The 23,208-nt window shown below is 40.8% G+C and overlaps 2 protein-coding genes and 1 long non-coding RNA gene across 4 annotated transcripts in view; 1 reads left to right on the plus strand and 2 right to left on the minus strand.

Moving 5' to 3' along the window:
* LOC111323599 (uncharacterized) overlaps positions 1-25 on the minus strand; it is a 693-nt gene extending 668 nt beyond the window's left edge. Inside the window, exon 1 of the long non-coding RNA XR_002694173.2 lies at positions 1-25. This exon is cut by the window's left edge and continues 4 nt beyond it. This is a non-coding gene — a long non-coding RNA (uncharacterized LOC111323599).
* A 3,840-nt stretch (positions 26-3,865) lies between these two features.
* Positions 3,866-7,833, plus strand: LOC148719374 (uncharacterized). The gene is made up of 3 exons (XM_088741012.1): positions 3,866-4,176; positions 6,441-6,509; positions 7,601-7,833. Exons 1-3 carry the CDS (start codon positions 3,964-3,966, stop codon positions 7,646-7,648), a joined length of 330 nt encoding a protein of 109 aa, XP_088597138.1. The 5' UTR covers positions 3,866-3,963; the 3' UTR covers positions 7,649-7,833.
* Positions 7,834-8,646: 813 nt separating this feature from the next.
* The window catches only part of LOC111323560 (condensin-2 complex subunit G2), a 31,540-nt gene continuing 16,978 nt past the window's right edge, over positions 8,647-23,208 (minus strand). The window contains exons 23-34 of one of the 2 annotated variants that reach the window (XM_088741010.1): positions 19,615-19,695; positions 19,033-19,158; positions 18,547-18,641; positions 17,948-18,041; positions 17,312-17,411; positions 16,581-16,658; positions 16,104-16,210; positions 14,619-14,753; positions 13,662-13,759; positions 13,437-13,537; positions 12,559-12,649; positions 8,647-9,003 (exon numbers count right to left, since the gene is read on the minus strand). In XM_088741010.1, the coding sequence (XP_088597136.1) occupies positions 8,937-9,003; positions 12,559-12,649; positions 13,437-13,537; positions 13,662-13,759; positions 14,619-14,753; positions 16,104-16,210; positions 16,581-16,658; positions 17,312-17,411; positions 17,948-18,041; positions 18,547-18,641; positions 19,033-19,158; positions 19,615-19,695 (1,173 nt within the window). In that variant the 3' untranslated portion in view covers positions 8,647-8,936. Of the gene's footprint in view, positions 9,004-12,558; positions 12,650-13,436; positions 13,538-13,661; positions 13,760-14,586; positions 14,754-16,103; positions 16,211-16,580; positions 16,659-17,311; positions 17,412-17,947; positions 18,042-18,546; positions 18,642-19,032; positions 19,159-19,614; positions 19,696-23,208 lie in introns of those variants that run through there. The other variant, XM_088741011.1, reaches the window with a different exon arrangement.

Below are 23,208 nucleotides of genomic sequence, written 5' to 3' on the forward strand. Positions count from 1 at the left end.
TCCCCAGAACCGCTTTCTCCTACAAATTTCGTCGTCGACGAACCGTGGACGACGAAATCACAAACAGAGACATGCGCAGTACGCGCATCCGTGCAAATCCAACTTCCGGTCGTCGTCGTCGTCGTCGTCGTATCTTAAGTTCCTTCTTAGCAGTATGTTGACGGATGACGATTTTTTCGAGGGATATCATCTTCAATGTATAAGGATGGAGTAGTGGTCACTAGTGCCAATCTTGGGTAGCTGTTTGGGTAGTGAAAACAATTTTGGCCTATTCGTAAGACACCAGTCCAAAGTGCCAGAGTCACGCGTTAAAACCTTTATTACTTGTCCAGTGGACAGTTAAGTTTGTTGCTCAGTGATCCCAGTACTGATCGAGTTCTCCACATACCACGACAAGACCATCAGAATGTTTACAAAGAAATTAATCAATATTATTTTGGATGTGTTCCAATAAGATCTTGTTATCATCCGGCCCATTTCTTGGGGGCTGATATGCTACACCAAGTAGAATTAGTGAGACTGCACGCGGTAGTCGGAAGGGCCTGATAGTAAGCTAAAGGGATTCAACATCCGAAGACTCAAAGTCTACTTGTCGTTTACAAGGAATATGAGAGGTGACATGCAAACACCTCCATATCCATCCATACGATCGCTCCTAAAACAACTAAAGCCGTCAAGCGAGATAGCAGAATCGGCAACGTCGGAATCCAGCCAGGTTTCTGTGATACAAATAATGCCAGGTAAATTCAAATTTAACACGGCTTGAAGCTCATCCTCTTTGAAGCGAAATGATCCTATTACAAAATGATATTACAAAAAAAATTAACACGTTGCTGAGGTAGGAAAAAAACAAAACTCATTTTCATTATCAACCCAGAAGCTCTCAGCCTTTGCTATAAGTGAAAGATTAATTATTTTGAATGATATGCTGAAAGAAAGTTTTCGAAGGTCTGAGAACTAATAAAAATTGACAAGTGAAGTCGTTTTATCAGGCTTAAGATTATGAGTAATCAAACTTGCGCGTTATCACGAACAGATGATTCTTCCCCTCTCTCCCCCCCCTTTCCTGCTTACCTTCCCCCAGATATTAAGTCGAAATTTTTGCGAGCATCGAATTTAAGGTTCAATCCATGCTTGGCAGATCACAATTAACAATTGGTTCATGCTTTAGCGTGCACTATCGAGTTATGGAGCACGCGGGAAGTTTAGAGAGCACGAAAGAAGCGTAAGAGTTGCCCGAGGCGATAGCCGAGGGCAACTCTAGCTTCTTGAGTGCTCTCCAAACTTCCCACGTGCTCCATAACTCGATAGTGCACAGCTGAAAGCATGAACCAATTGTTTTAGAACATAGCCGGTAGAATTGTGCATCAAATCCGACGGGAAAAATGGACAACAATATCAGTTGAAGCGAATCGTGACGGCGCTGATGCCGAGTCTCCTTTTCCTTTGTTTTTCTCTTTTTCTGCCTCATTTAAGAACTCTAGCCCAAGGGAAAAGGTCGAAACATTGTCTTCGTTTTCGGACTAGTAGGCCGAGTTTCTGTTTGTATCCATTATTGTCGCGAAATATATTATTTTTCCGGCGCTAACAATCGGCCGCTCGCGCGAAAAAAAAATTTCTGGCGAAGCGATTTGCTGACGCTGTCAGCGTGCACTATCGGGATTTTGAGCACGCTTACAAATATTGAATTTGATTGCGCGGTTCTGCTAGCTATGTTCTAACATCATATCGTGCCTCAAATGCGCTTGTCATCTCAAAAATAACAAGCGAGGGGGGATGAGATATTCGATAAATTGTCACTGAGCAACACGAAATTGAAGATTAAAATGTAACATTTAAATAAGATGTACGAACGACAAGTGAGAAACGCTGATCAAGAGTTAATTCGCCCGCATATTATCAAAGGGAATTTTACTCCGCTAACACGAAATATTTTTATCAGCTTTATCACAGGTTTCTCCTGATAACTTTATCCACTTATCAAAGGACGCCATTTTTCAACTTCTTTTTTAATAAAATTTTTGTAACGACCGTTTTGACGTTCGTAGATAAAGATATAAGTTGCAAAATAGACATGAAGGCAAAATTTGTACGATACCATCAACTCAGAAAAAGCTCGCATAGTGTAACACGTGATCAAATTGTCTTTGCTGAAAACTTCGAGAAAGTCAGAAAATAAGCAAAGTAACTGTAATTCTTTTAAAAAAAACGGCATCTTAAGTTTGCAAAACATATTTCGACATTACGCATGTCATCTTCAGTTGCAAATGCTCTTAGAATTTGAAAACTTAACAAATACCTCATCGAATTGCGACGTAAGATTACGCCACACAGATTCGTAAACTATTCTAATAGGATATTGCAAGAAATATTAAGGACCTCGGGTAAACGTGAACATACACTTACCTGTTGTTGACCTTTCCTAAACCTCTTACATAAAGCGTTACTAAAATTTGTCAAAAACGGAAAAAACTTGGAGCGTATAATGCAAAGATTTGGCGAAGCCCAACGCAATACTTTTTCCATCAAAATTAGTTGAAATACGCGCGTTCACCACGTGAATTGCTAATTTCGGTTCTGATTGGCTTAACTGCTTGCACGAGACTTTTCGGTAACCCCAAACGTTTTGGGCAAACAGTTCTGATTTCTCAGACCTACAGAAAAAAAAAAAGAAAGAAAGGAAGGATGAATATATCCTCTTCAAAATATATGTATTCTCGTCTTCTGCTAAAACAAATATGTTTTTGTAGCAAGATTTCCGAAGAACCCCTGCTCAATATGATTACAGTTTCTTTGTTTAAAGTAAACAATGGCGAAATAAGTTATTACCTTTGGGGTTTAGGCCACATTTGAAAAAAATTTTCTTGGGATTTTTTGTCAAAAGTTAATTTCAAAACTTAGGGATATCCCATTGATATCATAGTAAGAACAGTGGAACATGAGATCGAAGTAGGAAATTTTACATCAGGCTAATATACGAAATGAAAATTTGTCTGTAAATTATCAAAGCTAAGTTAATCGCGTTTCCCCCCCCTCGAAGACATCAATTTCCGTCTGACATAAGATCACAATAGATCTTTGTTTCTTTTGTTTTTTGTTTCTCTTTTTTGTTTAGCTTTTGTGAATACTTTTGTTTGGGTTTCATGACACTTGCTTTCGCTTCACTACGAAAAGCGATTTCCTGCGGTGTAAAACACTTAAAATAACTAGAAATTGACCAGGGCAGTTCGAAGTGGAGAACTGTGTTTATTTGACATACTATCTGTTCCAAAATGTCATATAAAAATCTTTTTTTTTTTCATTATTTTATCTTTTATCCCGCTCTATATCAGCCTATCTGTTTTTTTTTTTTCGTTATTTTCAGTTGTCTATGTATTTAGTTTTTGCTTACGTATCTTAGTTTTTATTAACGACGCAGTTTTAGTGCGACATGGGGTAAGCAAAGTCAACCGCTGATTCTCAATTAAATTTGACTTGAGTCGTTCGAATTTCTAACTTCAGAAGGCAACGTCCTCAAAAACTTGAAAAGCTTCAACTGACCCAAGGACAACAACTATGAAAAAAAGAAAAGCTTGGGACGTTTTTCGGAAACAGTCAACAAAGTTTCCATGACCACTTGCAAACGAGAACTCCCTTGTTTTTTTTTTTTTTTTTTTTTTTTTTTTTTTCAGGGAATCCAGCGCTTTGTTTGTCTTTTTTGATTATCTATTGGTCACAGTCAGTTTTATCTATCAACACGACACATTTCGGTCAGAGGTCGTCATCAAGTCCAATTAAGATGCCGTCTAACTCATTTGGCCAACCAATAAGAAATGTTGTTTTCACTGTCGCTGGGCAACCTAACTTATAAACAACATTCAACCTGTAACCGCTTGTTGCCCCGAACCATAACGCCATCACGTTTGGAAAGGAAGCAGAAAAACCTCATATCTAACCTTTGAACGGCGATCAAAAAAATTTAAAATGAGCGACTGGTCGAGTGGTCTCTGTGGCTGTTTCGAAAATGTTGGAATCTGCATCAAGGCGTATTTTTGCCCGTGCATCGTTGCAGGTCAAATTGGTGAAGCTCTTGGTGAAAGTTGCTTATACCACGGTTTCTGCTCCTTAATGGGGCCGATTGGAATCTACTGCGGGGCGCAAAACCGCGGAAAACTCCGAGACAAGCATCAAATCCCGGTATGTTGGGCTTTTCTTAATTCAGTGACCTTATAAAAAGTTTGGGAAGAGCCGCGCTAAAGAATCATGTGTTGACAATGAACAATAGTTATATTTTTTTTTTCATCAACTGCTAACATTAGATAGACTCTTTAATGGAGAAGACTATCATGTGCTATATGTATACGGGTTTTCTCTGTACACCTTGCCTTCCTGAACTTTAAAATAGACTATTAATTCTGAACTGTTAAGTGACAAATGTTCGTCAGCAAGATATATATTCAGTCTGAAAAAATTGTCTCGATCTATGCGCGCCATCTAGATAGTCTGGATGGTTCATGAGCGCACCTAAACGAACATTATTGAACATCTTATTCGTGTGAACATGCTTTGGTGTTAATCTTATGGCGGAAAGTAAAAAATAACAGAAACAAAATTTAAAAACATAGAAACTTAGCGTGAAAGGATCGCAGGACACTTCGAAAGATGATTAATTCACTCGCGTTTATGTAAATCAATCAATTATTAATCCATCTTTATGGAATAAAGTTAGTCTAAAACAACTTTAAAAATGTCACGAAATGCTAAGCCGTGGATTCAAGACATCCAAAATATTCCAACTAAGCCTCAAAGCCTCTAACCTTCGATCAAAACGAAAAAATCCTCATACCATGTCTGGTAACCCGAATGTAACATGAACGTGTAAAAATTGATTATCTTAGAGAAGAAAACGATCCGTCAGAGACGAGATACATATGCTAATGATTAGGCTAAATGTCAATGTCGGCGAAGGGCGGGCGGCGGTTTGGAGATTGAAACAGTGCGGGGAGACTGCAGATGTAACTGTTTAAATAACAGCTTGAATAATAAGTAAAGAAAGAGAAAGTAAGAGAAAATGGAAAACAGCAATAGGTCTTCGTACAATTGTATTTACGGCGTTATACGGAAGATTCTATTCTAATTTATTACGGAGTCAGATTTTCATGCCTTCTGTTAGGTAGAATCATACCACCGCCTCTATCCCGTATTACGTATTAGTTATTCATAAGGTTTTTCTTGAGGCGACTAATTAAACTTTTCATTGTTGCCTCTCAATTGAGAAATACTTTCCATAAAGATGTAGGCTCTTACGAAACAACAATAAAATGTAAGGTAGTTATTAGATATACTAGAGAGAGCTAGACCACTATAGTTCTTGTCACGACAGTTCAAACATTTAATGGATTTTTTCTTGCCTAATTTAAACAGACATTTATTGCGTTAGATCAGATTAATTCATAAAAGAAACACCAGGAAATTTGCACTGACAGCGTTAGTCTTGTTTTGTTTGTATTTATGGATTTTAGCGTCACTGCTCAATTCAAGATTTTGCGTGAGGTTTCCACGGTTGGGCGATGTTGCCTAACAAGGAGTTTGAAACCTTTTGTCGTTAGAATATTTAAATAAGCCTCATCTTAGGTCGCAAATCAATTTAATTGCTATCTCCCAAATGAATGAATTAAAGACTAAAATTTTCTCGAAGAATGTTGCCTAAGGAAATTTCTTTACATAGCTATTATTTTCACTTAAAAGCACCAGGTGAAATGGAATGATCTAGAAAATGATAACACACTTGCGGTTAGTTAATTTTAAGTATGAGGATTATGCTCGCTGAGTTCGAGAGTGAAAACCGAAAAAACGTTCGTTCACAAGCACTTCTTTCAGGAGAAATTTAGAATTCGTAAAGCAAATTTTAAGGAAACTGCCAATAGAAATTTCAGAGAAACAAAATGTAAATTATCCCTTAATGAAATGCACCTTGTATGTTTTTAGCAGAAGTAATGTTTACCTTGCCCATAACAGAAAAGTGCGTTAATGAGCTTCAAGTGAATTTCCTGATGTAAGGGGCCGACCATTTAACTCTTGATGGGGGGGGGGGGGGAGGGGGTGGGTGATTTAACGCCTTGATAGGGTGGGAAGGGGGAGAGGGATTTTGAGGACCACACGAATTTTAGGGGATCACATGGTTTTCAGAAAAAACGGAGGGGGAATCAGTCTTCACCAATAAAGTATTAAGGGAAACTATGGAAAATTGACTGTCAATGAACTGCCACTGGCGGGGGTGGGGGGGGGGCCTTATGGGGAGCTCAAGGAAATTTTATCTTGACACCCCTCCCACCCTCGAATAGTACTCCTAAACAGGCTGTTAATTTGTGTAGATAGTAGAATTTATGAGGTTAAAAATACGTTCTTGCTGATCTTCCCCTCCAAGAGTTAAAATGAAATTGCTTGGATCTGATCCGTAGGGTTCGTTTGTTAACGACTGTCTGGTACACTGGTGCTGCCCAGTGTGTTCATACGCTCAGGAAGCCAGGGTAAGTCATATATCTTTTTAGACGTTTTGTTGTGTAGTATCGCTGAGTATTTTTACGAGTTGTGTCGTATTTTGACGAGCCCGTAGGGTGGTAGGGCGAGTCAAAATACAAATAACGAGTAAAAATACTCAGCGATAGTACACAACAAAACGCCTAATAAGTATTTATTATCCAACACGCCAAACTGTTGTTTCAGTGTGGGCGAATTTCGCGGATATTTATTTACGGGGAGTGCGCGACAGAAGTTTGCGAAGCGGAACGCGTTGTTGTGTTGCTGTTTCTATTTTCTTCATTAAAATGAAGAAATTTTCTGGTCTTCAAGCTTTTTTTCTTCGTTCGATTCATCAAATGAACTTAGATCTATATTTGCCAGCCATTCTGACTCTTCGTCGTCGGAAATATGATTCAAATTGTCCGCCACTTTTTTCTTTTTTTCGTAACTACAATCAATTCTTCGCTTGCGCGATGCGAGAAAACCTGTTTAACCGGTACTTCAATAGACGAGTACAAATACCGCGTGATATTTGTACTCGTCTATGGCGTTATTCGTACTCGTCTAGGTGTAGTTGGATGATAAAAGTGCTTATTATAGTCAGAGCAAAGATAGAAAAAGAACAAATCAGTCCTGATGAAGAGAGAAGAGAGCGCTTTTCGATTGAATATCGTAAAAATAAGAAAGGAAAATACCATTAAAGGCGAACGAGATCGCGTGAGAACTTTAAGTCAAAACAACCAAACTGCCTAAGGCATGGGTCACGCGGGAGACCAAGTCCTAATTGGTTTCAGATGGTTTCATCTGATTGGTAGCGAGAGAGGCGAACAATTTCCTTCATCAATCTTAGAGCGAAGTAGAGTGAAATCATCATAATCTCGAAGTACTCTCAACACCCAGTTGAAAACTGCTCCAACGTCTAACGGGGTTCAAGATTGCTTTGGTTTTGCTCTACTTTGGTAGGAGACTGGACTGGAAAACTGGTCGCCATGAGATGGGTGGAGCGCTCATTTATTCTTACGCGGAAATTTATTTTTCTATGTTAGTTCGGTGCTGTTTGCATTTCCTTAATTTAACTTAATTTTATTTTCTTCGTTAGGAAATTGCATCCCGTATGCCGGCTGGTGGCTCCATAGCAAGGTCCTAGATACAAAGACTGTCGATACAGGCCTCTTTAGGCTGTGCGTGTTGAAACTCGTTTTATCTTTTTCTATGAGTGTGTCAGAGAACCTTGATTCTCTATTTTCTGGGTTTTACAGAACTTTGCACGGTTCACTTTGAGTGTTTTTGCTTATATTAATTAAATGATAGCACAAAAGCGACCAAACAGGATGCAAGGCTGTTGAAATGTCTCGTACTTTTTTCAGGAATAGTTGATTCGCCGTCCGGATTCGCCCAGCCATATTTATACCTATCAACTACCTAGTGTAATAAGCATCTGATTCATTACAGTGAAAAGCTAGATCTGACTTTGATAGATTCTCCTCTAAAGAAGCGACCACAACTAAGTAGAACGGTTTGAAATGAGGCTCTCTTCACGAATGGGAGTTTGAAGAAGATAGCCCTAAAACAATGTCCAAGTCAGAGTAACTAATGAGTAGAATATTTCAAGTGAGTGAAAATAAAATTATAGAGAAAAGAAGGGCGTAGAATTTCCAACAGTTACACCGCTAGTTTGTTCTTTTGTCTGTTTCTTTTTTTCTTTGTTTTTGTTTTTTTTCCCTCACTGGCTGGCGTACATGTCTTAGTGCAGTTTGTCATTGGTCTACGTTTCCGGTCGCCATTTTGAGGAGGGTCTATTATTAGCACCAATTAGGAGACTGGGACGATTTCGAAGATTGCGTTAGACCACCCGAAATAAAACCAATCACAATAGCATTGTCTGATTGTTCTATGTCTGAATGTTATGGGAGGGAACTCCCTTGTTGTAAGTATGATAAATGTGGGAGAACAGTGTTATAAAGGAAAACTGCCAAGTTGTGTGTAATCGGCATCTCTGTAAAATAACGAGTAAGCTCCAAGAAAGGGAGATCTCTATCGAAATAAGCAAACAAACGGCGAAAAATGATTAAAAGCAAGAAATAAAAAGATATAAAACGGTGGGATTTAAAAAGCACGTTGACAAACAGGAGAGGAACTGATAACAAACGCAGAATTAACATTTTATTTGTTGCAAACCTGTCCAATTTGACACTCTTTCATGACAGAATTTCAACGTTTGTCTACAGTAATGCGCGAAAAACTTAACTAAAGTTGTTGCCCAGACCGCAATTTCCTCCAAGAGAACTGGTACGAGCCACATGTAAACAGTTGAAGAACGTTAAAGACACGTTTCTTTCAAATAACATGCTCCATAACAAAAACGAGTCAAATACGAGTCTAAATACGACAGGCTACTTGAAAAGTCTGTTACACCAGCCCTCAGTTTCAACCTTTTAATCCACAATCTGTAACTTGGAGAGTAATATTTGGACCTGTGAACGGGCACGTTGAATCTCATTCCTGAAGAAACAATAAAAATTATAATATTCTTAATAGCAAAAAACAAGTAAATTTATGGTCAACTGATCACTTTGCCATCACTGGAAACTAAAACATACTACCATCTTCAGATGTCAAAGGCCTTGCTTCATTATCAGACAATTGCCACTTTTGTTTCTTGATGGAAAAATTGTCAAATTCACCAGTAAAGCTGAAGTGTTTTACAAACAGTGGTATTTAAAATCTTCGGCTACACATGGCAGCCGAAAAACGACTGCGTTTTGCAAAACCCTAAAAATCAAATAGTACTGCAAAACAGTCGGTTTGGTTCAGTTTCATGTCTGTTGGAACGCTCCGAACGAGTTTCAACTTCCGGCAACTCATCGTTGTTTTGTTCAACAAGGGAGAAAAAGAGAAGAAGAAGAAAAAAAAAATCCAGCAAACAATTTAACAACAAACAAAACGGAAAGGTATGAAACAGGGAGGACCATTTCGTTTTCGTTGGATTTAGATAGATAGATAGATGGATAGATAGATAGATAGTTTATTAGAATATCGAACATGGCAGTCCGTAGACTGAATTGCGTTACAATTACTTAGAACTAGGAATAAATACAATTGAAATTATAATAAAACCACAAATGCGAAAAACTCTCTATATATGAATATGTACAAACTAGTCTAAAAAAAAAAATTTATGTACACCTTCTTGGAATAAAAGTGTTCTTAAAACGATTTGTATGTGTACGGGGCATGGCATAAGCCCTGGACTGTCTTAGATTAAATTTGTGTTCTCTCTTAGGAGGTAAGACAGGCACGAGTTTGTGATCCAGGCATGACTTGATAGACTCGAAAAGCTTGCTACACAGAGCCACGCGTCTCGCGTGCAAGGTTACTAAGTCGAACCTGGCCAAACATTCGAAATATGACGCATAAGGACAAATGATAGAGAGCGCTCTCTTTTGCACTCGTTCAATGTCGTCACTAGGATACTATGGGAGCGCGTGATGGAAAACTGGCGCACAGTACTCTAAAACAGATCTTATCACGGCGCAATAAAAATTTATAATGTCGCTCAGTGGAACGTTTGCGCGCTTTAGAAGAACAATAAAGTAAAGGCGCTTGTTCGCTTTCTTAATGCACTCTGAGATATGTTCGTTCCATTTTAAATATGAGCTAATAGTGACTCCTAGGATTTTTACACTGTTTGATACTGATAGTTCCTTGCCATCAATCACAATTGGTGGAAAATTGTGAGTGTTCCTTTTAAAGTCAATGCGCATCTCCTTGCATTTATCCGCGTTCAGTTCCATCCTATTTTCGATCGACCACGCCTCAACAGCGGAAACTGCCCTTTGTACATCACTGGTCAAACCTCGCGGTATCGTTTGGGCGATAGTTGTGTCGTCTACATACTTCCAAGTGAGCGCGTCGACCTCAAGATCGTTGATAATTAATAAGAACAACCAGGGACCAAGCTTGGTCCCCTGTGGTACCCCGGCGGGGACTGAGCCCCACTCTGACCTGCAGTCTGATGACAACCTGACACGTTGTTTCCTGTCTGACAGAAAATCCAGCACCCAGACGCGAACCCACCGTGGCATGTCCAAAGCTTTGATCTTTCTGGCCAGCAAATTGTGATCAATAAGATCAAAAGCCTTACGATAGTCGAAAAATACCACTCTAACAGCTGCGCCTGTGGCATCAGTGGCTTGTGACCAGTTATGTACCATGGAAATCAGAGCGTACAAGGTGGAGGATCTTGGAATACCGCCATATTGGTTCGGGTCTATGATCTGCAACACCGCTGGCCTGACGTATCTGAGTACCACAAAATCTTCCGCAACCTTAGAGATAGCGGGCGTCAAGGAGATAGGACGCAGGTGCTTAGTAGCATCTACCACGGGTTTTTGCTTAGGGAGAGGCACCACGTCCGCAAGCTTCCAAGAGGCGGGAAGCCTTTGTTCTCTAAAGCTCGCGGTCAGTATAGATGTAATAGGCTGTGCGAGAATCACTGCATATTCCCTCAAAAGCCAGTTACCGATGTCGTCAGGTCCAGCTGCCTTCCTCGGGTTTAGATTGATTAGAGCGTGTAGGACATCAATTTCCGTAATTAAAGGCATATCGGAGTCCTCCACTACAGTAGGGACAACGTATAGGGATTGGTAATGCTTCATGGGTTCTAAGAACACAGCGTTGATGGCGTTAGCTAGTTCAACGTCACTTAGGCGATCGAAACTGTCCCCGAGCTGAAGGTTGGAAAGGAGACTTTCAGAAGATGACGCACGATTCATACCGGCGATTCGTTTAACTGCGCTCCACCACTGCGAGGGCTTGATGTTCTTTAAATTATTCACTTTGCTTGCATAGTATTTACTGCGAAGTGACTTACGCGTGCGGTTGACGTTATTTCGATATCGCCGGTATTGATCCATGTCTCCATTGTGGAAGGCGTGTTGACGGAGCTTAATGAGGTTCTCGAACCGCTCAGTAACCCACGGGGGATCATTCAGGTGAAGTCTGACATGTTTAACCGGCATTAAGTGGTCGAGACCAATTTTGATGAAATCCGTAAACAGCGCCAATTTAGCCTCGCAGTTAAATGCTTCGTTAACCACTGACCAGTCGATAGACGCGAGGAAACGCCCAAGCTCGGACGTGCGACTGGCCCGAGTGTCCCGCTTGGAAAGGGTTCTTCTACTTGGGCCTTCCCTTGGAGCACGAGTTGTTGGGTGCACGAAGACAACATTGTGATCCGATAAACCAAACGGCGGTAAAATCTGAACGGAATTTATGTCGTACAAATCTGGTTGGTTGGTGAAAACCAAGTCCAGGATCTGATCACCCCTAGTGGGCTTGTTGACCAATTGCCGCAGTCCGAATTGTGCAGCTAAACGATTCAACTTTAGCAGATTGAAATCGCCGCAGAGTAGAATCCCGCAACCTGGGAATTCTCCCTCAACAGTAGTCAAGGATGCTGATAGATAGTCCACCAAAGCAGTGTCTCTGGCGCCGTCGTTGAAGAACGGATGGTATATCGTGGCCGTGATAACGCAGGGTGTCCCGCGCGGGAGTCTTTTTGGTCTTAACCACGCCCAAAGAACTTCGTACTTAGGGTCTTGTAAGTGATCAAGAGATCTATACCTGATCGAGTCCACTATATAGAGCCCAATCCCTCCGTGAATGTCCGTGGTGCGGTTTCTAGAAATAAACGAGTAACCGGGAATGTGGAGGTGGTTTCCACTGATGGTGTCCCTCAGCCACGTTTCGGTAATGAACCCTAAATTTGGTTTGTAGTCCAAGATGGTAGAACGAACATCGTCGATCTTGGGCGCCAGAGACATTGTGTTTGCAAGCATCAAGCTCATACCAAACACGCTACGCGATTCAATGGGACGATCCGTGATGAGTGGAAACGTATTGTCGTCAGTCCGAGAGTTTGAAGTGTTTATTATTAAACCTTTCTGTACAACACGCTAGGGCTGACCGTTTCAGGTGGTGTCGTTCCTTAAGTCCTCACGCACGTGGATGGTGTAGGATAAAGTAGTATACAAAACAACAACAACAATAACTCACCTTTGTTCCCCAACATCGCTTCCATCACACGCCTTTAGCTGTTCGCTAATTTGAAGAGCGCAAGTCTTAACGATACTTGTTTCAGCTTTTCCTGTAAAAAGATAAAGAATTATAAAAAAATAAAAAAATAAATAACGACATATACTACGTAAGTTTGAAGAGAAGGGAAGGGGGATGGCAAAGAAAATTGCCTAAACCTCAAACAAACATAACATTTGTTCAGGAAGCTACAACGCAAATATAAAAGATACATCCTGAAAAGGGAAAACCGTGTGGTTAGCTCTTGTACGCCTTATTGGCAAACACAAAGAAATCTGGGAAAGAGAGGTGATCAATACCAAAAACTATCTTATAACATTGAACCACAGATAGAAATTCTCTCTGCTTTTCTAGTGTTTGCCATTTTAGTAAGCCACAACGGTGTTCTTAACTCATTTCGCCTCGTTTCTGCCTTAAAGCTAGTACTAGTTCAATGTACTTAGAACGTTTTTTCTAAAAGACGGTTGGGAAATTTTAATAAGTGATAACGGATGCAGTAATTTAAAGACAGGTTAGTTTTTCTAACACGTGCAGTGGATCGCCAGGCCGAGTTTCGTAGATATCTTTGAGCTCAGTTGATGATAAATTTTAGGGTCGGGCTATCTGGTTTTCCACTCTTATGAATCCTGGACAATATTTTCTCCTATGGAGATGGCAGCGTCGGTAGAGGCGCTGGAGGAGGTGCTCTCAAGCAACAAAAGGAAGCCATAAACATTATCAAAACGTTGAATCGTTTCAAATTATCGCTTTATATTGGATCAAGTAAAGAAAATTGATGAGGATGTTGCATTAATTGTTCAACCTCTCGGCAAAAGAATCTGAACAGGACGCTCACAAACCTCGAATGGCTCCGAGAAGTGAAATAACAGCTTCCTGTTGGTCTATGTTCTTATCGAGCGCCCCGGACAAAACTCGCTGTTTCAATTCCAACAAAAAAGATCTAAAAAGACAAAAGAATAAGTATCGTTAGTAGCATTGGTGCTACGAGTGTTGCACGTGTTGTAAAGAATCTTATAAACCAATCAGACAAGAGGCCTCAAGACACTAAACGACTAAATCTTTACCTCAACAACGGCTGAGTGCTTGTTATCATTTTCAAAATAAAACTTGCAAATTTAGGTAACTCAGGCACAGCATCAGTATCATCTTCCACAGCGCGCGTCTTAAATGGGAAAGAAAAGAGAGGAAAGTTCATGTTCACTGAAAGTGCCAAGAGTAAAAATGATAAAATGAAAAAAAAAGAAACAAATAAAAATAATTTTCATATAAATATGCAAACGTCCTCAAGGAAGACAGCACAAGTTCAATCAACAACAACAACTTTATTCACCCTTATTCTTGAGAAGATTAAATTAAAATCAAATAAAAACCTTAAAACTAAAAATAACCTAAAATAACTAGAACTAAGAAGGTTAACAAGGTTAGGAAGCCAAATTACAATAGTGAATTACAATATTAGGGTCGGGACACACTAACACACATATACACACACACGGGTGATTTCAAGTTTCTAAAGTTTCTCAGTAAAGTAACTTTTTTTTCAATCACAGTCCACAAATGAATTAAAGAACACGCGGTTAAACGTCTGCGCACGAACGAACGTTGTAGAGGCTAAGCGTCGCGATTTTAGGCCAAGTTGTCTCACAAGTCATAAACAATCACATAGGCGAGCAAGTCACGGTGTTTGAAAAACCATACGACGTTTTTGTTGAAGCTCAAAGCAAAACGGTAAATTATCACGAACCCTGTAATTAAACAACTAAGCTTTGTGAACAATAAGTCTTGAGTTTTCCTTTTAAACCTTACCATGAACGCTTCAACATTTCTTTGCATATTTTGTGTGACAGCAGTCGTTTCTTATGTTTTCTTTGGTAATTTTGCGCGGTAAATTGGCGCACGATCGGACAAAATTGACTCCCTTGCGCATGTCTTACGTTCAACCGCTGTGTTGAATAAGAGCAATTCAATAATATCATATAATGTACGGACCGCGGTTATGGTGTACAGCAGTTCTGTCAAACCTGTTGCGTAATGTTCGTCAATACAGCAGATACCAGCGGTGTAACGAGACACGCATTTGATTCACTTCCGCGTTTCCGACCAAGCTCAGTAAGCATGAGAACTTCAGCCAAAGCAGGACGGAATGTAAGAAGTGCCTGAAAATTAAATGAATAACTAAATTAAAAATGAAGAAGAAAATCAATAAAAGGAAGGGCAATATATGATTGAAACAAGCAACAGAAAGGAACAAGCAGGCGAAAGAGTGAATGAAAAAACAGCGAAAACTGGGAACGAGTGAACGGACCAAAGGACTGAGGAACATCGAATCGGTAGCAAAAACTTATGACACGGTTAAAAAGAGGAAGAAAATGTTAAAGAGGAAAACAAAGAAATAAGGTTTTCTTTCTCCGCCAAATACCAAACTTGATTCAACACCCAAATTTACCTTGTCAACATCGGACTTCAAAGCCAATATCGGACTTTACGGTTGATAACATCGGACTAGTAATGCAACACCAAGCTTTACCGTTGCTAACATTGGTCTGAACAGATCCATACATGCTTTGCGGTCGTAGTTTCGGACACAGACCCCTTTTCATTTTGTTACCGGCGAATTGGGATAACATCAAACTTCATCAACATCAGACTATAGACTATTGGCTCAAAGTCCAACTTTAAAGCTTATCGGTATGAGACTTTGTCGCATCAACAAAACAAAGCTAGACTTCGCCAAACGCAATGCTAGTCTTTGTCAAACGCAATGCTAGTCTTTGTCAAACGCAATACTAGACTTCGCCAAACGCAATACTAGTCTTCGCCAAACGCAATGCTAGTCTTCGTCAAACGCAATGCTAGTCTTAGTGAAACGCAATGCTAGACTTCGCCAAACGCAATGCTAGTCTTCGCCAAACGCAATGCTAGTCTTTGTCAAACGCAATGCTAGTCTTTGTCAAACGCAATGCTAGTCTTTGTCAAACGCAATGCTAGCCTTCGTCAAACGCAATGCTAGACTTCGCCAAAGGCAATGCTAGTCTTTGTCAAACGCAATGCTAGTCTTCGTCAAACGCAATGCTAGTCTTCGCCAAACGCAATGCTAGTCTTTGTCAAACGCAATGCTAGTCTTTGTCAAACGCAATGCTAGTCTTTATCAAACGCAATGCTAGTTTTTGTCAAACGCAATGCTAGTCTTTGTCAAACGCAATGCTAGTCTTTGTCAAACGCAATGCTAGTCTTTGTCAAACGCAATGCTAGTCTTTGTCAAACGCAATGCTAGACTTCGCCAAACGCAATGCTAGTCTTTGTCAAACGCAATGTTAGTCTTTGTCAAACGCAATGCTAGTCTTTGTCAAAGGCATAGTTCGCCTATGCGAAACGCTATGTTCGCCTTAAAAGCAATCGATTTTTAGTTCTCCACCTGCGTACCAAGGCCGCTAATAATTGTGTCACATCAATACTTTGATTTTTGGCGGAGACGGACCACCATAAAGAAAACCATTATTCCTTACCTGTGTTAGAACATCCACTTCTGTACTGTCACAAGCAGTCAGTATTTGAAGTATGTTTGTCAGGACAATCGACACAGGCCCGCTTTGAACAGCGACATTCCCTGTTTCTGCGCATGGACGAAGACAATACAAGCGTACATTTTATTCCAGTATACTCCGAAGAGCAAAGGAATACATACACCATATCCACTGGTTTAAATGCCCGCGCCAATCGTATAGTGCAACGAATAAGGGAATTATATTTCATTGCCTAACATTTATCTATCATTTAATCATAATTATTTTTTATCAGCCTAAGGTTTTCATTTTTCATTTCCTAATAGCGAGGCCTTGAGGTTTTCAAACACATCTGGCATAATGTAAGGATCGTATCGATCTTATAAAGCGCGAACGAAAGACAGAAACAACGCAAACAAAATAAAGATCTATCAATATCCTCTTTACTAAGATAATACATAGTGATGGCAAAGTACTTACCATCACTCAAAAGCAAGCTGTGAGCAAGTTGATAAAGCAGTTTGGAAAGATGCGGTAAAAACTCCACTGCTTTGCAGCCTGAGGAAAGAAACGCCTCCAAAATCACACATACATAGTTATGATATAACCAAAGTAAAGTGCGCGCTCTGATTGGTCAAATCAGTGCCCACCATTTGCCCATGGGGGAACGCTGCTGACGTGAGCAAATGCAAAGACTAGTTTTCGCGCGCTTGTTTTTTTTGGTCACGTAATATTTGCTAAGAAAAGTGGCACCCTTTTGCTTCAATGCATCAATGTTATGTTCTAAAACAAATGGTGAACGCCACAGCGTACACTACTGAGTGTAAGAGCGTAAGAGTCGCGCAAGCTGATAGCCGAGAGTAACTCTAGCTTCTTATTGTACGCTGTGGTGTTTACCATTTGTCAATAAGGTGCTGTTTTTCTCTTCCTGTCCCCCTTAGACCAAAGGCGCCTCAAACCCTCCTCAAGCACGCTCCTCTCCTCCCATAGCTGATACCCCACGTTAGTGTTAGGCGTTTAGAGGAAAACATTTCATAAAGTTGGGACGGAACCTGGTTTATGATCTTCGTAATAAAAATGATCACCTTTTTTTAAATACCTCTCAAAAAAGTTCAGTTATTATCGACTGTTTTATCAAGAAAATTCAAGAACCGTTCAGGAGATCGTAAACAAAGTCAAATGTATTTAATGGAACTAATAAATTCACTCACCGATTTTTGCTAGCGATGTTGTAAAAACTGCTGCATGGTTGTAGAAGTTTTCTTCAGCCATTCGAAGCATGACTATTTCGCTCAGGCACATCAAAATGGTCTAAGGCCGAAAATAAACAGCAGACGCTTTAAACTACATTTTAAGAACTTCACCTTCGAAGCAGACTCGCTACACTATGCATGTATTTAAAGGAGGTCCACATAGCTAAGATAATTCCCGCAATGCGATTGGCTATTCCGGCTGGAACTTAAACCTGAGGATGTGGTAAATCGTGATACAGTGACTTCGGGTAGCGCGCCAGACAGTTGAGGCAAAATAATTAAAAGCAGGTCTAAAAATTGGCGACGGCACACCAAGGAAACGCTGTAGGCACCAAAACTACACCGAAAAACAGAAAATACTGACTCAGTCAATAAGTTTTATAATTTAAACGTCACTCGTACCTCGCAGGCCGCACGGATTCGTAAGGCCCTGCTCACGCCATCGCGTGCAGCCCCCATACGAGGTTTTAGTCTAATATATTTTCACTAAAGGTACGCTCAAGGGACCTTGGGGATTATATGATAAATCGCGTTAACGCGTGAGATATCGTCAGGTGGTGAAATTTCCAGTACAGTGTTATTATCAATACATACCTCTACTAAATGAGTTGCCAAACAGCATAATTGTTCCTCTTCGCGGGCACGTTTGGTACCAGTACCTCCTTTGATCAATTGAACTGAAACTTTCCTAAAAGTTAATTCACAGTGTTACATGCATTTCCATTTTGCTCATGAAATTCAAGTTCGCTAATTAACACCATAACTATTTGTAAATAAAGCCGCAGACTTCTCCCATGCCTCGAAAAAAAAAAGGTCCTTGCTAGTCGCTGTAAATTGAGAACCCGTTGTGAAAAAAGCTAACGCTTTCTTCGTAAAATTAAGAATTGAGGGCGTATGCAAAAAAAATTTCTTTTGATGTCTATTTAACAAATCGACCACAATTTTCCATTATCTTTAACCTCATTAATCATCTATATGACGTCAACAATGTTCAAAACTTAAGTTAAACCACGAGAAGCAGCAATTCTTCCCACGAAATAGTGAGGAATGCTGAGCGTTTTGTTACATGATGTGTCATTTTTGTCCTCTATAACCTTAATGGCGATGGCTCTTGACCAATGAGCGCACGAGAATTTCTATAATTATGGCAGAAATTTAGATACCATGTATCATATACTCCAGAGGAAACTTACCTGTCCATGTTAATCAATGGCGGTAACACTCTGTCAGCCCAGACGAGCACGTTTTCCATGGCTGTCGAAGCTCCTTCATAATCGTCATTCTTTTCCTACAAACACAACGAAGAAATTTCGTAAATCTTTAAACTTGATACTGAGAAAGAAGCTTAGGACACATCAAAGCACGGATGGCATGCAAGAGAGTAAATTTTTCCCATTATGCTAGGGTGAAAAACGCGTGTGAGGCGTGTTTGTTTCAAATGGTTCTCAAAGAAGTTTCAACGCCAATCAACGGTCATAAACCTCACTTGAAAGATCACGATATCGATGACTGGGAAGTGGGAATCGGTCAAGTAAATTTTCTTTAGTTTTTTAAAAACGCCCCCTCAAATTATTGTAGTTATCGCATTATGTTTAGAATATTATTTTCATTGTTATCATTAGTGTTATTACCATCATCGTTACTTCTTCCTCGTTTCATAGAACTGATTTTGTATTTACCATGTGGTGCAAGTGGATTTCTAACAGACAGTACGCCTGGAAAGCCTTCTGAAAAAATTCTTCATCACTTGCGGACAAAGGGACTGGTACTGAGTCAGCTGATGAGAGACGAGACTCAATTGTCGCCTAAAGAAGTAACAAGGTAAAGGTAATAAGCGTCATGCTAAATTACAGACCATTATCCTGATACAGCATCACATTCACTTACAAAGGAAATGCACAGCACCTTGAGAGGAGAATAACTAATTCGATCTTGGGAAGTAAGTGTTAACGAGAGATTCACTTCACGGTATTCCTTAACTTATGCTTCTACAACATTTCCCTACACTCCTCGCAGTTCCATTTCTTTATCATTTACCACTCATCCTAAGCTGCACTGGAACTAGCCTGTTTTAGGAACTCATTCAGCAAACAGAGCACAATAGTGTCGTGCAGAGCGAAAAAAAAAGGAAGTTTGGGTTGAGTCGCCCGGTCGTCTCAAATCCCCTTCCTTTTTTGCCCTGCACCACTAGCACGATATCGGCGAACAGGCTGTTAGGTTGCACTTTATTGCTTATTACAGAAACGCACACAATCATTTACCATAATCAGCCTTAAATTATCAGCAATATTTCGTAATTTGTCATGGCGCTCCTGCACTGCTGTTCGGCATGTAGGCTCACCCTGAAAAAGGACAAACAAGTATCAGGCATACGAAAAGTTCAGTAACTGAAGCTCAAGAACATCTGAAGGAAAATCAAAACAAGAGTGCTTTAAGATACGACAGTGTTTCTGTGCACAGTGCAAATTGTCGCAAACAGGGAGAGGACTGGGTACTGGTTTAGAGAGGGAGCCCTACCAGTATCCATAAAAGAGAGCTTCCGCCCTCAATTCTGATTGCGAAGTTATAATCAAAACTATAGAATTTAAAGGAGATCCTTTAGAAATCACTCAAACCAGAGAGCTTGAAATAGCTTTGAGTATGGATTGCATGCAGGCTAGTCTTTATACTTGAAAGAACGCTTTACGATTGAGTGCCAAAAAAACCAAACCCAAACTTCCACAACGACCAATCAGAAGAAAGTAAAATATCCTCAGGAACCAATGAGAACCAAGCAACTGCCTAACGCGCGGGAAAACGCGTGTGACCAACTCGTGATTAGTTTCAGTTCTGCATCGGATTGGTGAAGAGAATGGGGAGAGTTCTTTGCGCCAATCACAGAGAGAAATAAAGCAGAATCCTCAACTGAAAATCGGTCTCCCGGTTAGCTCAATTGGTTAGAGCGCCGGATTGTGTTGTGCGGGAGGTCGAGGGTTAGACTCGTGGTCTTAAAATAAGTGAGGAGAATTTGCTACCTTTCTATAATCAAGAAATGGATAGATATACTAGTCTTCTCGGATAAGGACGAATAAACCGTAGGCCCCGTCTCCTGCAGGGTTAGGGGTAGGAGACGTTAATTTCCAATGCACGAGATTACTGTGTGGTGGATGTCCTCCCCTGGGTGGGATGGGTGGGTATTGGCACTGAAAAGCCCCTATGGGGAGTGGTTAATTAATAATAATAATAATAATAATAATAATAATAATTCAACATTTATATAGCGCAAACTACTATATAGATAATCAGTCGCGCTTTACAATCAGTTAAGGTGAGATCGGACGTCAGAATTCATCAGGCGCAATATGCAGCCACTTCAGTCCATGTATTGATCTCACCTTCCCTGCCCAATTCACCCTAGATTAGACACTACACAAAGATAGACCACAACACCGGGCACTACGTGCCCTACTCTTTTCGAAGAGTGTGTGGGTTCTTTAACGTTCCACAATTTTTATCACATATAAGGGCTTGTGAGACGGGACCTCCATTTATCGTCCCTATCCGAGAAGACTAGAAAGTCTAACCATTTGCAGATATTATTACAAAGACAGCACTTCCTTCTCAGTTATTTAAAACCCTGAGTGTTGGTCGGGCCGGAGTCAACTCTCGACCTCCCGCACAACAGTCCAGCGCTACACCAATTGAGCTAACCGGGAGGCGGTTATGTATGTATGTATGTATGTATGTATGTATGTATGTATGTATGTATGTAGGTAGGTAGGTATGTATGTATGTGTATGTGTATGTGTATGTGTATGTGTATGTGTATGTGTGTGTGTGTGTGTGTGTGTATGTACGTATGTACGTATGTAGGTATGTAGGTATGCAGGTAGGTAGGTAGGTAGGTAGTTTAGTGTTTGTGTAATAGTATCGGTGATGACGTAATCTAATTAGCATGAAGCACGTGAATGAGGTGGTGTGATGTATATAGAAGGAGTGTGCGAGGAATAAAAGGGGTGTTGCAATGCGGATTCCAGGTGCTCTTTAAGTTCCCTACAAGATACTAAATTTGGCGACGAGGATGCAAGGATTTTATGTCTAATTCTGAGGAGTTGGAAGAAGAAGTGATGGCCACCACATTACAGTTACCTGCTATTCCCCCTTTCTCCGTCTCAAGCGATCAAATGACACTCGGGCAGCGCTGGTCGAAATGGGTTAAAGGTTTGGAATACTTTCTGGTGGCATCTAACATTACCGAAAAGAAACAACGACGTGCTGTCCTGTTGCACTTAGCAGGCCCTGAAGTCCAAACGGTTTTTGAAACTCTCAGTGGTACTGGAGAGGATTACGATACGGCACTTGCGAAATTAACCGAGTACTTTGAGCCGAAGAAGAACATTCCCTTTGAGAGACATGTGTTTCGGCAGGCAGCGCAACAGCCGACTGAAAACATCGATTCGTACGTGACGCGATTACGAAGCCTTGCGAAATCTTGCGAGTATGGAAATGTGGACGAAATGATCCGAGATCAAGTGGTGGATAGATGCGCCTCGAACAGTCTTCGCCGTCGACTACTACGAGAAACCGACCTAACACTGGATGGGCTTTTACAGATCGCTCGATCAATTGAAGCGTCTGACCTACACGCTACTACAATGGAGGCAGCGCCGGGCTCTTCAGGACGGGTCAACAAGGTCTCGGGCGGATTTCAAAGATCGAGAGGAAGAAACAGTGGAAAGTCACGGTCGTGTCAACCAAAGAATGCGAAGAATTCACGACCACAGAACCATGACACGAGGCAAATTGTCTGTTTTTGTTGTGGACGTGCGGGTCATCGCGCAAAAGATCCTTCGTGTCCTGCAATTGGAAAAGCTTGTAGTAACTGTGGAAAGCAAGGACACTTCGGTGGAGTTTGCAAAGGAGTTCCGAATCGAGCCACTAGTTCTCAGAACGTTGCGCAACAACGGAATGCAAATGGGCTTCGGTACGTGACAACCGAACAAGACCCTGGTTCAGACGATGAATATTTGTGGGCGATTAGGGGCAACATGGACGACAATACTGTGCAAATAACTGTTGAAGGTACATCGATTCCGGTTATTGTTGACTCAGGGGCAAGTGTCAATGTCCTGGACAGTATTACATTCAACCGATTGTCGAATACAGGAGTTGTTCTCAGAAATTCCGATGTCAAAATTTACACGTACGGCTCGAAAACGCCGCTTCCTGTCAAAGGAACATTCCGTGCCAATGTGTCAACAACTCAATTTCACACACAGGCCGACTTCGTGGTTGTTGAAAATTTAAATGCGGGATCATTGTTGGGCAAGGAAACTGCAACGGAGCTTGGGTTACTAAGAGTTGGCCCGGAATACCCGAGCACAGTTAACCAAATTACAGTGAAATCTGTACAAGTGATTGTGGACAAACATAATGCAGTGTTTAACGGCGTTGGCAAACTGCGGGATTATCAATTAAAAATACACATCGACCCAGAAATTTCTCCAGTTGCGCAAGCCGCTCGAAGTTATTTACAACCCTAAATCCAAGCCACCGCCTCGGATTGAAAGATGGGCACTTCGACTGCAGCCATACACATTTGATGTTGTACACATGGCCGGAAAGACAAACCCAGCTGACGTCCTCTCAAGATTGCCGTTAGAAAACCAACCGTTCCGGGAAAGGAACATTGCGGAAGAATATATTAACTACGTCACAGTCAACGCGGTTCCAAAAGCACTCACACTTGAGCAGATTGCAAATGCTACTGAGGCAGACCCAATACTACAGCAAGTACGATGTTGTCTGAGTGGCTGTGAGTGGCCAGACACACCAGAGCTCAGGCCCTACAGGCGGGTCAGAGATGAACTGTGTGT

This window comes from Stylophora pistillata, chromosome 12, assembly GCF_964205215.1.
Source record: "Stylophora pistillata chromosome 12, jaStyPist1.2, whole genome shotgun sequence".
Lineage (NCBI taxonomy): Eukaryota > Metazoa > Cnidaria > Anthozoa > Scleractinia > Pocilloporidae > Stylophora > Stylophora pistillata.